At 36.4% G+C, this 14,880-nt stretch overlaps 1 protein-coding gene and 1 pseudogene across 1 annotated transcript; one reads left to right on the top strand and one right to left on the bottom strand.

Annotated features, from left to right (window-relative positions):
- Positions 1-1,638: 1,638 nt before the first annotated feature.
- On the top strand, positions 1,639-3,911 carry LOC107496207 (uncharacterized). The gene is made up of 3 exons (XM_016117415.3): positions 1,639-2,327; positions 2,416-3,468; positions 3,566-3,911. Exons 1-3 carry the CDS (start codon positions 1,656-1,658, stop codon positions 3,896-3,898), a joined length of 2,058 nt encoding a protein of 685 aa, XP_015972901.1. The 5' UTR covers positions 1,639-1,655; the 3' UTR covers positions 3,899-3,911.
- Positions 3,912-8,484: 4,573 nt separating this feature from the next.
- Positions 8,485-14,020, bottom strand: LOC107496208 (uncharacterized; annotated as a pseudogene).
- Between the last annotated feature and the right edge of the window lie 860 nt (positions 14,021-14,880).

Here is a 14,880-nt window from a genome sequence, read left to right as displayed (position 1 = left end):
CCAAAATAATAATAATAATAATAATAATAATAATAATAATAATAATAATAATAATTTTGTATTCGAGTATGTATTCTACATGAGTGGTTGATTTAGTTTTTGAAATACAAATAGTGTAGTTCACATATAATATGTAAGGATCCTTTGTTTCTGTTTTGCCATTGTTTCCTTATGTATACAAAATCATTTTGTCTTCTGATTTTTCCTGCTGTGTGCTGTTGACCTTATTTTGTTACTAAGATTATTCACTTAGTCTATCTAGAACATGGACTTAGATCCCTTGAGATTATGTAGAGACACTCATGATTTGGGGTACTTGTAAAGTGCTAGTGTCTATTTTTTGCACACAAACAATTGATGATGATCAAATTGGATTTTGGATGTGTGATTCAGATAGATTTTGTGCTGGGAAGTTGGGTGCATTCGCCATTCAGCTTGATGCACATAGGCAGGCCTTACATACACTCCCTGAGGCTCAACCTTATTTCTCCTCGTCACTTTGCATTGACCATTGAGTCTAGTATCTTCAAATGTTTTCCCAGTACAATTGTGAAAATGGTGAAAAATCTAAATTCGGATTTGGTGCATATAGTTGTTAATATGGGATTATGCGGCTAGAGCAATGCTAAGGGCCAGCAATTTTTGTGATTGTTAGCCATCAACTAGCCATCAATGATGATTTGATGGTGTGAGATTGGTATGAGATTTCATCCAATGGCTCACCTTCCTCTGTTGGTTACATGCTGGCCAAAATTCAATAAAACTACTAGCCCCTGGACTTTTCCATGCGGCTATTATATAACTTTTAATTGGGTACATTTACTATGGCATTTTTTTTTATCTTAGAATGCTTTAGAAAAAAGTCACGTGATTAGACACGTGATATTTTCATATGAAATAAACTGTAAAGAGTTTAAGACTAAATTATTAATATTGTCTTTTTTTTAAAATTTTTTTATATACTAAAAATAGAGAGATTCAAATCTGCTATTAAGTGAATATAAAAAGTCATTTGAGTTATAACTCATTGACGTGTTAAAATTATCTTCGATTTTTGAATATATTGATCAAAATATTTTCACTTTTAATAACGATAAAAATTGATTTTTAAATATTATTAAACATGATAAAAACAATAAAAAAGAATATTATCCTTTTTCGTAAGTGAGAAATAACTTTTATATTTAACAAATTATTTATACATTTTGATCCAAAATTTTGACTAACCAATGTAAACTTTTCACATAGTATTCCAATTTATTTTGTAATTCATTTGACTAACTTACAAATTTTTTTTCACTAAAGATAAACCTTAGATATTTAACTATAACTAATTGGCATTTGACTAACCTACTTACACTCATTTCATATATGATTTTTCAAAATTTTTCCCTTTCAATTCTACTATAGCAAATTTATCGATTATCATTGTCATCAAGCATTATTGTGCAAATAATGAATTTGATCGAGGTTTTTTTTGCGTTTTTGATTTGTGAATTTATTAGTATTCGATTTTTGAATTTAATGGGGTTTGATCAATAATGTGAATCGTGGATTTTGATAACCACGAGTTTGATGGTATGTTTTGTAAATGTACTTGACAATTCCGATTTTCATCGAATCCTAACTGTATCCTATCCTGATTGGCCGTCGCCATGAGCAACGTCAATCAGAACCCGGAAAGGCTGCTGGCAATCCCTGTGAAGAAAACTGATCCGGTGGATCTGTACCGGCCGTTACGCAAGTTCGTTGCCACAAAATATTCAGAGAGCGATGCACAGAAAGTGGAAAGCGTTCTCGAAACCCTAAACAACTGCCGCAGGGACATGGTGGAGCGAGGGGACCTCTCCCTTCCCATGCAACGTGACTGCCTCATCCACTACTTCAAATGTCTCTGCATGGTTGAACCACTCTTCACCGCTATCTCCTCCGATGCCGACGCCGACCCGATCACCTTTGTCTGGTACGACGCTTTCTTCTCTGAGCATGAGAATGGAGTCTCCTCGCAGCGCAACAGCATCCAATTGGAGAAGGCTGCTGTTATCTTCAACCTTGGCGCCATCTGCAGTCAGATTGGGGCCTCTTGCGACCGCACCACCTCCCTTGGCCGTCACCTTGCAATGGACGCATTCAATGCCGCCGCCAACTTCTTCTACAAACTCTGGACGGTTTTTGCCAAGGACGTCTCCGCCACTCTCGACTTGAGTCTACTCTTCGCCAAGAGTCTGCACCGCCTCTGCTCCGCTCAGGCTTCGGAGCTCAACTTACAGCAACGACTCCACCACAACAACACAAATGACGACGCCAGTTCCGTTTCGTTTAAATCGGTCAGTTTTAACTCTTGATTGATTTTACATTTATTTTTTCATTTTAGATTTTCAATAGGATGATATTGATGATGATTATGTGCTGTAGGTTTCTCAGAATTATCAAATGCTAACTGTTATGATACTACGTAACTTGCCTGCAACGGAACATATCCTCTCATTTGACCGAACATGGATAACTCATCTTTCCCAAAAGTTGACATTCTTTCAGCTGGAGGCTCGTCAGAGAAAATCATCCATCCTACCCAAATCCAACCAACCTGTAGTAATATCATTGGTGTCTCCTCTTGATGATGATGCAGAGTCTGTCACTGAAAAATTAGTTACAGCGGCCTGCAACTACAACTGCGGTGATCCGTGGACACGAGAACTAGAACACCAACCACGAATCCCATTCATTGACCTCTTCCTTTCGGAGTACAGCCCTTTCAAGATTATGGATGGTGGAAAGCTGGTGGCTTACCCATGGGACATGCCTCCTCCTTATCCAACAAATTTGGCATTCCTTTCATCTTCGTCTTCGTCTTCGTCTTCGTCATATATTTTGGCATTCCCTTTGAAGAAGTGTGAGCCCTTGGACCTATACGAGTCCCTGCGCAATTACTTTGTCCTCAAATACTCTGAGAGCGTGGCAAAGAGAGTAGAAGGCCTTCTCCAAATGCTAAACAAATTGCGTGGTGAGATGCAGCGTGATGACATCCTTCTTCCCGTCCGCCGCGATTGCCTCATCCGCTATTTCAAATGCCTTTGCATGATTCAGCCCTTGTTCCCCATGACTTCCTCACCCAACCCACCTATCTTTGTTTGGTACAATGCCTTCAACCCACAAGAAGTCTCTTCTCAGCACAACATTTATTTGGAGATGGCCTCTGTTCTCTTCAACCTGGGAGCCCTCTGCACCCACATTGCTCTCTCCAGTGATCTCACCACCAATCAAGGCCATCGCATTGCCATAGACGCCTTAAATGATGCTTCATATTGGTTCTTATTACTAAATTCTGTGACTATGTCGGCATCTGCCACTGTTGACTTGTCAAAAAACTGCAGTGATATGCTGCGCGAGATAATATCCGCTGAGATTGCTGACTTGAACTGTTTACCTCATTCCCGTTATGATCGATCATCATTTCCTGGATATCCTGTATGTATCATCATCTACCTTTTCAGTTGACCCTTTCTTACCGTGTTTGATTGTTATCAATCTTGATTTGTTAAATTGTTTGACTGGGATGATGTAGGTTTCTTCGCTTTATCGGAAAGCTTATGATCTGTTGACAGTTGGGACTTTAGCTGAGAATCTCGTTCAATCCTCGATACCTCAATATCTCGAGTCGAAGATAAATGTTCACCATGTTAAGACTGCTCCTATTGATGTAAGTGAACAATTTCTTTTAAGGTATTGTAAGTATAATTCCCTGCTTCCAGAGGAATGTCAACCACTATGCTTGGACCTTCTCTCTGAGGCTGGCCCTGTCATGATTAAGGATGGAAATCTTGTGGCCAACCTTAGAGGCAGTGATGTTGCCATGGAGGAGATGAGCTTGCCGGAGACCACAGTAACATTACCATAGAGAAAAACTAAACAAGATTTAGGAATTTTTTATTTTCTTTTTTAAATTGGATGTTGGAATTTTGTTTGTTGATGCTAGAACTCTATTTGTGAATATGCTATCCTCGTAATTTTGTTTGTTAATGTGTGAATATTGGTTCTTATTCCTCACCAATCTGTATGCCTCTGATTTCGTAGCCTAACTGTTTTTGTTGCATATTGGTTCTTATCAAATCTTGTGACATGGTGTTAAGGAGAGCAGTTTACTCTTTTCTTTTATCTTAGAGATACCATAGATAGAGCAAACTATATGCATATGTTTTGCAGAATGTGAATGTGGAGCAGAAGTATATCTTTTTGTGGTTATGTTCTTTCATTCTAACAAATGTCCTTGTGTTCTTGTTTGAGAATTGAGATCAATTAATTATCCTTGTTTAAAGCTGCTTCTGTTGTTATTCAAATCCTTCTGAATTTGTTGTTTGTATTTACATAATTTTCCTGATGTGCTTTCGTGATGAGTTCTGCTTTCTTCGTTTTAGTAGACCGTAGTTATGTTTTCTCCTCTTTAGTTTGCTTAAATATTTTGATAAATAGAAATGAAATCGGTGTAATCTCAAATTCTCAATGTGATTTCTCCTGGATAATTCAATATCACTCTTAACCGGGTTTGCCTCTTTGTTAACTTTTTTTCTTCCATTTTTCCATTTCTGATTTTGTTGATCCAATCTTGCAAAGCATCTGATCATGTGGTTTTCTTACCTAACCTGGTTGAAGGTTTAGTTCTCGTTATGTATTGGATGTTTTACTTCTCTTGTTTATATTTTCTTATTTTATTTCAGCTTTAGTCTCATTTTTATAGTCCTATGAATGCTTGTATCACAAATTGTTAGCTTTTATTATTGTTTTGTTTGAGGTGGCAGTTTCAGGATTCAGCATTTTGATGTGCTGGTAAAATGCTTGCAAGAATTATTAACTTTCTAGTTGACCAATTTTCCTCATATTTAAGTTAATTTGAATGGTTGTTTACTCACTATTGTGATATGTTTTTGCACCGGACGAATTTCTGTAGGACAGTAAAGTTGTTAATTATCATTTTACTGCAGGATTTTGGATTCTCTTGATTTCATTTTACTATGACTTTGTCATTTTCACATTAAAATCTTGAATAATCGATGATGGAGAGGCAAACATGACAAGATCATGTCAAAAATGAATATGAACCAATCCAACCCAATTGAAAGAGAATATATATGTTAACTTTTAAATATATTAGGTATACACTAAAATTAATTATCAAAATTAGTAGTTAAAGTAGAATATATATTAAAATATAAAATATATATTAAAAATAAATTAAATTATGTTTGTGTTTGATCAGAAATATATAGTAGTTGATTTTTATATGCAAATAATTTTTTTTATCGAAAATAATGAGACTCAAACCCGCAATTTCTTAGGTAAATATGAAGAGATGATATCATTTGAGTTATAACTCATTGGTAAGTAGCAATTTTTGTTTGATCTTTTAGGATTTAAATGAAAAATATTAAATAATAATTTAATTAAATATGTCAAATTATTTAATCATTGTTAAATAACAACTTCACATAAACACAATTGCATATAAATTTTTACTTATATTAAATTGAATTACTTAAAATAATAAAAAATAGCTAATAAAAACAGGAAATATATGAATAGTTAAACATTAATATTGAGAATAAATAGTCATTTTTGATCATGTAAAATTTGATCGTTCTCAAAATTAACTAAAAAAACAAGAGTCAATCTATGGTACAGATGCTGTTTGATACAGATTTACAGATATTCCTTTTATATGAATATGAGATGGACACTTGGCCATTTTGTTGCAGAGCTTGTCTCCTACTTTATGTTTATGGTGGCTGAGCCAGTTAGCCAAGATTTTCTTTTTTGTTTGTGTTTTTGGACATGGCCTTAGGCCGAAGAGCTGACACAGCCTACACAAACAGAACTCAGCCCGTCTCTATTGATTGAAATATAAGCGAATTGTTGAACAGATTCATCTCGTAGCACGCGTTTCCTGCACCTGGCCGTCCACGCTTTTGTTGCCGGCGCGAACAAAAGTTGCTGCTGTTCTGGTGCATACAGACTTTAAGAGATGGTAGTAGACTAATGCTAGAAAGGCTTCACCACATGAAGGTGCATACAGACTTTAAGAGACAATAAACTTTGGGTTTTTGCAGCAGTATTTTGGATGAGTTGCTTTAAAGACCATTTGGTGAAACTAAGCTTTCATAGTAGATATAAGCCATCCTAAAACCTATACTTTGACAAAGACTAGGATAGTTCTCCTTTAAATTTATGTTGTTAGGTGAATTTATGCTACCATTCTTTAAATTACACAAAATTATTTTTAAAGATGGAGAAATGGCCAAAAGAACATTACTTTCCGAGATGTAAAGAGATTGTAAAGGAAAACTCAAATTTACGAGATGCGGGTGGAACGGAATAATTGCCAATTTAGTCCAGGATTGAGTATCTCCATATCCTTTCATCTGCCACACAAACCAGCATTGTGCGTTCAAATGCTCATAACAAATAGAAAGACAGTTTCTCGGTATAAGGCAGAGAGAAATGACTATAAGTTTCTTTACCCAAGTCAAAATAAACAACCACCTCATGATTAACACTCCAATTAATAGTGCATGCTCGGCTACTACCAAAAAACACCAGGTTGGCCAAATGGGATATCATCAACTCTTCTCCAGGAAGAAGTTGGTCCAAAAGTATAAATTCTGGTACTAAATACCAAAGCAGATGGCCCTTTCTTCCTTATAATTCCAAAAAGCTTGTAGCTGTCACTGAGATGATCATAACCAAAGCCACAAACGCTGACTTGACCGCTGATTTGCGGTGACTGGAATGTGAATCCGGTACAAGGGTTTCACAACATGCCATGTGTATTCTGGCCGCCATCATCATCAAAAAAGCATAACAATCCATGGCAAGAACCAACGATTCTGTTGTAGCGTTGTCCACTGAAGTAATCGACTTTAGTAGGTTCAAAAGGTTTGTCCATTATGGACCGTACGGACAGAATTCCAAAACTGTCGTATCTGACACCATTGTCTCTGAGAGGCAAACTGTTGTAACAAGCATTGTAGCGAAGTCAGGCTTGGATCGCATAAGCATGAACAACGAAGGTGGTTGCGGGTGAAGTCAGGGGCGGAAATTAGGTTTCTCCAGGAACTGCACACGCTCCTTAGGGAAACAAGCGTCCTTGCCGGAAGCCTCAGCAAGATATCCATTATCAATTCCTTCAGAAGGTCTGGCAGCGGCGGCGTTCTTGCGGTGGCCGTGTGATGACGGAGCAATACACGTCCTGTCGACGCGTTCTTCTCGTCATCGTTTCAGTTTGAGTTTGCGTTGCCAGGTGACTATCGATCTAAAATCTATTCTAAAGTTCTTATTGTATTCTATTTATATGAAGGTTTTCATGTTTCAAAATGACATTAGCATCTCAATGGATCTATGGACGGTTTTAATATGAGATCAAAATCACAAACGGCCGATCCAATTGAATCTAATCAAATCTTCTAAATTAAAATAATATATTGATCGTAATCACAAATGATTTGAGTTGAATTTGTTTCAAATAAATTATATAAATTGGATCCCAATTTTTATATATTTTTTCTACACAATTGCGGGCAAAAATTTGATTGAGTTTTGGATAAATTTTTATGCTTCTTTGGGCGTCATTAATTTTGATAAAAAAATATTATTTTTAATAAAAAAAGATTTTTTTTATTTTTAGCATATTTAATAAATTTTTAATAATAAAAGTAAAAATATTAAAAAAATAAAAATATCTCTTTTGAAAAGTTATAATTTATATTTTTTAAAGATTTTTTTCTTTAACAAACAAGATGTTTTTTATGTAAGAAGTAAACAAAAAAATACTTTTATATTGTTATATCCAAATATATCTATTTATCTATCTTACAATTAGAAAATGGATTAATACAGACAGATTTAGTTTTTATTACAGACGGATTTTTGGTTACCGACGAAATTATCAACGGATTTTGTCCCTCTGTAAAAGCCTCATCGAAAATTATTTACCGACAGATTTTTTTCTGTCAGAAAATTACCGACGGATTTTTACCAGTTACCGACGGATTTTTCTTCTGTAAATTCTCGATCCATTTCCCGAAGGCGACGAACTTTCCGACGGATTTTTCATCTGTAATTACAGACGAAAAAATGCGTCTGTAATTACAGACAAATTTTCTGAAAGAATTTCCGTCTGTAATTACAGACGAATTTTCCGACAGATTTTTCGTCTGTAATTTAAACTTTGCAAAATCATCTCACACTCTGATTACAGACAGAAAATCCGTCTGTAAATCCGTCAGTGAGAAAAAATATAATTTTTTTAGAGTTTTTCATTGCAAAATAAACTTGTTTTCATACAAAATAAATATAAATTCAATACAAATTTTTATCTAATTTGTATTTGAATATTTATATTATTTCAAAAAATAAATAAATTCATCGTATTATTTTTTGGTAACTGAAATAAATTAAACAAAGAAAAACAAAACAAACAAAATAAGAAACTTCTTAAATAGAGGAACAGTCCCGTTTAAGACTACTCTTAAACTCTTCCCAAGGTGAAAGAAGCTCCACATGCGAAAGTTGTAACTTCATCGCCATCTTTGTCATAGTATCTGTCACCGTGTTTGCATCTCTCATAATCAAACGAAAGTCAACACGCCAATTCCAACGCATGATATCTCTTATTTTGAGCACCAATGGATCAATAAACCCAAAACCATCTTGAGTAATAAGACTAAATGCTTCCACACAATCCGTCTCACAAATAACATCTCGTTGACCCACATTCCAAGCTAAGAGATATCCTCTCCAAATAGCAAACAATTCTCCTTGAAGAATACTATTACTCTCAATCATTCCCAAACACCCCCTTTGCCAACTCCAATTACAATCTCTAATAACACAAGCAAAACCAACACTATCACCCGAACCAAAATAACCAGCATCACAATTAATCTTAAAAGTACCAATAGATGGGGGATTCCAAAAACCATTTAGAGTAGAGGGAATGGACATACGTTGTAATTTAAAAATATTCCTAAGCTCCTTTTCTGAAGTTAATGCCAGACAAATCACTTTTTCCGGAGGCCAAGTTTCATAGGATTAAAGATGTCATTATTCCTTGCTCGCCATATCCACCAAAGTCTCGAAAAGAACTTGAACGTATGCTCTCTGCTATGATACAAGAACCAGCTCTTCAAATCCAAAGGATGACAAGAAATATCCAACCTATGCCAGACAAGCTGAGCTTTTGGATAATCCCGAATACAATGTAAAACTGATTCCTGGTTAGAAAGACATCTTGGACACCTATCCGATGACGACATCCCTCTTCTAAAGTGAAAACTTGCAGTAGGAAGAGCCTCCTTAAGACACAACCAAGCCAAAAACTTATGCTTTTCCGGAACAAGCTGACGCCAAAGCCAAAGCCAATTATCCCACTCCTCCCAACCAAACAGCTGCTTACACAACCACAAGTAACCATTGCATGAGTCATAGACTTTGGCAGCAGACCCACTCCAATATCAACCCACTTCTGGACCTGCTTGCTCATCTGGATTGTAAGAGATAATATTACCTTTCAGATTTTGAGATAAAGAAGAATAAAGAGTATCCAAATGCCACCTACTAATCGACCACATATCCTGTATCCGAAGATTGGAATCAGAAATGTGAACATAATCCATCTCATTAGATAACCGCCCTTCTCTCCTCCAGCTAGAAAACAAAAAATTCTGGTTCAAATCTCCAATACACCAAGCAAACCCATCCTTCAACACTTCTCAAGTAGTGTCTTATAACTAAAACAGTCATATAGAGATGATCGGTATTTGACATCCAATAATTGGACCCATAGCTTGTTTGGCTGCTAGAAAAAAGTCCAAACTAGCTTCCCAAGAAGAGCAATATTTACACAATAAGGATCTCTAATCCCCAAACCTCCATATTTTTTTGGAGTAACCAGTACCTTCCAACTAACAAGATTCAATCCTCTTCCATCAACTTGTCCTTTCCAAAGAAAATTCCTCATCATAGACTCTAATTTACTAATGATTCCTTTGGGAAAAATAGAGACCTGCATCTGGTACGTGGGAATAGCGGTAGCAACAGAATTAACCAAGCAGAGTCTACCAGTCTGATTGAGTAAACTCCATTTCCAGCTTGCTAGCCTACTCCGAATCTTATCCAGGACACCATTGAAAGTTGAACGAGTCACCCTAGAATGGCTAAGGATAACTCCAAGATACTTGCCCAAGTCCTGGACAAATCTGATAGAGGATACCCCAGTGAAAACCTCTTTCCTTGTTGCAGAGACATTCTTAGAGCAAAGCACTTTAGACTTTTCCACATTAATCTTCATCCCAGATGCTTTGCAAAAAGTCTATAAAACTAACATCACATTTTGCACTTGTCTCTTTGTAGCTTTACAGAATAGAAGCAAGTCATCCGCAAACATTAAGTGGGATATTTTTGGTCCCCCTCTAGAAATAACAACCGGCTCCCACAAGCCCAAATCAACCTGTTGACTAATAAAGCATGTCAATCGCTCCATACACAACACAAAAAGATAGGGTGACATAGGGTCTCCTTGTCTAAGACCTCGACTAGGAGTAAAGCCATTCAGACGATTCCCATTCCAAAGAATAGATAAGGAAGAACCAGTGACACAATTCATAATCAAATTAAGCGTAGGAATAGGAAAACCAAAGCTCTTAAGGGTATGAACTAAAAACCTCCAGTCAACTCTGTCATAAGCTTTCTCCAGATCAATCTTAAAGGCCAGTGTGCCTTTCTTCGATTTAGTCTTCTTCATAAAATGGAGGACTTCTTGAGCAATAATGATGTTGTCAGGAGTTTCTCGTCCCGGAATAAATCCTCCTTGAAGCGGGCCAACAATCTCCGCAAGATGAGGACGAAGCCTATTAACAAGGACCTTCGTGATGATCTTGTAAACTACATTGCAAAGACTAATCGGTCTGAAATCTTTCATAGATACCGGTGATTCAACCTTTGGAATAAGAACCAGTAAAGTCTCCAACATTCTCGGATCAAGAGTAACACTGGAGAATGCCTGCTTAACCATCTTCCAAACATCAAAATAATGATCTCCCAATATTCTTTGAAGAAGAAAGCTTGAAACCCATCAGGACCCGGAGCTTTAAAAGAGTTCATGTGAAAAACAGCTATTCTGACTTCCTCTATAGTAATTGGTGCCGTAAGATTTTTGCAAGCTTCCTTATTCAGAGAAGGAAGAGGCACATCACCAAGGCAACCCAGATCAACATCATCCAAATGACAGATTAAGCTTTTATAGAAAGACTCTGCTTCTTGACTCAGAACCTCTGGATCAGTTTCCCACACTCCATCCTTGAGAAAAAGGCCATGAATCTTATTATGCTTCCTTCGCGCAAGAGTTTGAATATGAAAGAATCTTGTATTCCTATCCCCGAACCTTACCCACTGCTCTCTGGACTTTTGGAACCATAGGAGCTCTTCTTGCACTAGAGTATTATTATAATCATCAAGCAACTGTTGCTCTTTCTGACGCAAATAAATACTATCCACCACTTCCAAACGCTTTTGTAAATAATTAATAACTTCCAAACACTTTTGTAAATAATTAATCTGCTGCTCTAATTCACATTTCTTAACAAAAATGTTACCAAATACCTTCGAGTTAAACTCTAGTGAATTCTTCTGTACTTCCGAAAGCTTGCCATGAATCCCTCTATTATTAGACCACCATGACTGGTTCGCAGTATCCCTATACCCAGGATGAGTAGCCTAGGAAACAACAAATCGAAAAGGTCGATTCTCTTTAGGTTGAGGACGACCTTTACAACGCACCAGAATAGGGCAATGATCAGACTGAAGCCTATTTAAAATTTCTGCATAAGCCTCTAAAAAGATAGATAACCAACTACTATTTATACAGACTCGATCAAGTTTTTTTTTTGCCATGTCAACATAATTCTTTACCCTCCTTTACCTAGAAAACTGCCTCTCAATAGTCTTTAAATCAAACAAACCACTATCCCCTAATGAATTAGCAAACATGTCTGCTCTTTGATGAGAAAATTGACAGCCCTTAGATTCATGAGAAAATTTGACTTCATTAAAATCACCAAGAACGATCCAAGGTCCTTGAAAAACCATGGATTGTGCAACAAGATAATCCCAAAGGAGAACCCTTTTATTAAATTGAGGACTACCATAAATACCACTACACCTCCAAATTAAATTATCAAAGTGAACCTCAACAGTAACACCTTGATCAAAAGCATCAATGAACTTACAACAAACACCCTTCATAGATGATAGAAACCAAATACCTCCCTTATGCCCCTCTACTTCTACTATACCAACAGAGTGATATCCCAACCTTTCTCAAAATAATTTTAAATGCTGAAAAGGAGAGTGAGTTTCAACCACAATAAAGAAAACATGTCTAAATTTCCTAACAAGTTCCTTACAATGCACCCAGGCTAACTTATTAGAAGCACCCCTAATATTCCAAATAATCATATTTAAACTATCCATAAATAATAGGGAAAGAATAAATAAGAACATAAACTCTAAACAGAATCACCAACCTCAATAGGTGGTTTGTCTTGCGGTACTGGCACACTCTGATCCTCAATAATTGCCACCTTCGGACCCCCTGACACTCCACCTGCCATGCTTCCATCTACTAAGGTTTCCTCCGTTGTGCCACCATTTTTATCAACTGGCGAGTTCTGCAAGGAGGAAGGTCGATGACGCTTCCGTAGAGAAATTCCACGACGTGCAGGAGTTCTGCGCGATGGAGATGGCGCAATTTCATGTTTTTCTCTCTTTCCCATCCTAATGCCAACTGATTTGCCTCCATCACCATGCAAATTGGGCCTTGGAACCCTTCTCGAACCATACTTGTGCTACTTTCCATCTTGTCCTTCAAACCTGATGACTGGCCCATTGTGAATTTTTTCTTACGCAGCACTTGTTGCCAGCCCTCTCCATTATCCATGCATGCCTCATTAATATGAGCATCAGGCACATGAGGAGCCAATGGTTCTGTAACCACATCCTTCCCTTTAACAACTCCTAATTTCTCACCCAAATTATGAGGATTCTCACCCAAATCACGAGCTTCTGATTCAGCCTCTTTTTGAATCTCATGATTGTTGTGTGGCACTAGTGTTAGGGCTTCATTATTTTTTCCATCATCAAAGGAATTTTCGTTTCCTTCCAAGGACTCCTTCTCCATGCACAACAATTTATCATGCCCATACCGTGCACAAGTAGCACAAATTAACTGTAAACTCTCGTACTCCACTTCGTAAGTCACACCCTCCACTATAATATGTTTGATTACAGGCAACTCAAGATTAATTTGAACACAAGCTCGGACATATTTTCCTCTTTCTGCAAGCTTAGTGGCCAAATCTACTTTCACCGAAACCCCTATTGCAGAAGCAATTCGCAGCATTGCTTATTCCTGGTAGCACTAAATTGGAAGTCCCGAGACTCAAATCCATACCAGCGTTGATCCAAAGAATTTTTCGCATGGCCTAAAATCCACATCCCATGACTTTACTGCAACATAGTGACCGTCTATCAACCACGGGCTACCAAGAATGACTTTCTCACGATTTGCAGCAATATCAAATTTAACCAAAAAATATCAAAATCCCACATCCAACAAATCAAACCCTCCTTTGATGCGCATACTATCCGAAACTTATGCATGAGAGCCGTGTAGCCATAATGCTTATCCAGCACCTTAATCACGATGGCTGCCTTATAAGGTTCAGGTAGACAGCTCTTTGCCTCTTTGGTAAAACTAACACTTGGTGGACGAGAATCACCCTGTCACCGTCGCGATACCATCCCCAGATAAAGACCCTACTAATACAAAGGCCTTAGACTTTTCTGCACCAATGACTTTATCTCTAAAAGAGACCTTGGATGGCTTTTCTAATCCCTCTCGAGAAGAACCCTCCTTAACACCGGATACACACACCCACACTTTCCCCCTTATCTCTCTCGATGGTATGGCCATCTTTCTCACCGTGTTTCACCCTCAACCGCTAGCTTCCGCTCTCTCCTTCTCTCATTTTCCTTGAGTACGGAGTACGTACTCTTTCTCTAATTCATCGTATTATTAAATTAAAAGAAAAGTATTCTAAACAAGCAAGTCAATATAATTCAAAACACAAACAAAATATATTTGTCTAATACACATATCAAAATGTTTGTTTAAACTTTAAAATGACAGAAAAATCAGTCTAGTAAATAAAAATTTATAAAATAATAATTTTTTAATTAAAATTTTTAATTTAATTTTAATTCTTTAAAATTTTAATTTTAAAATTAAAATTTTTAATTTAAAATAATTTTTTAAATAAGTCATCCCTGATCCCGCGCAGAAGAAGTGTGACATGGTTAGTTTAAATAGTTCTCCATATAAGTTAGTTACATTCTGGCATTTTGCACATTCTCTCAAGAATGGCTTCCCCGCTAGAATTTATTGCTGACGATCCAATTTTAACCGAATTTCTTTCTCCCAACTTCTTAATGTCCTCCTTTGTTATCAGAGTATGGTTAAGAGTTCTTTCACATGATTCTCAGTTGTTGGAGATGTGTTTTTATGCGAATAATAATTAAAGAATTGTACATATTTACTTTGATTAATATATATAGATTTGTTTTAGTTGTTGAGTCGACTATTAGTTCGATAAATTTGAATAATATATATAGATTTGTTTAGGATGGTAATAATTTATATTAGAAGTACATTTAGGAGTACATTTTTTTCATATGAGATTTTTTCCCTTGACTTTAAATACTTTAAAAATTTGATTAATATATGAATTTATTTATGTTTTTGAGTTTATTGTGTAATAAAGAGTCATATGAATT

Source organism: Arachis duranensis, chromosome 7 (assembly GCF_000817695.3).
Source record: "Arachis duranensis cultivar V14167 chromosome 7, aradu.V14167.gnm2.J7QH, whole genome shotgun sequence".
NCBI lineage: Eukaryota > Viridiplantae > Streptophyta > Magnoliopsida > Fabales > Fabaceae > Arachis > Arachis duranensis.
The sequence above is the reverse complement of the archived record's forward strand: the minus strand, read 5'-3'. Positions and strand labels throughout refer to the sequence as shown.

Coding starts and splice junctions, on each gene's coding strand:
- LOC107496207 (XM_016117415.3), top strand. CDS start 1,656: ATGAGCAACGTCAATCAGAACCCGGAAAGGCTGCTGGCAATCCCTGTG. Junction 2,328..2,415: donor GTTCCGTTTCGTTTAAATCG/GTCAGTTTTAAC, acceptor TATGTGCTGTAG/GTTTCTCAGAATTATCAAAT. Junction 3,469..3,565: donor CATCATTTCCTGGATATCCT/GTATGTATCATC, acceptor GGGATGATGTAG/GTTTCTTCGCTTTATCGGAA.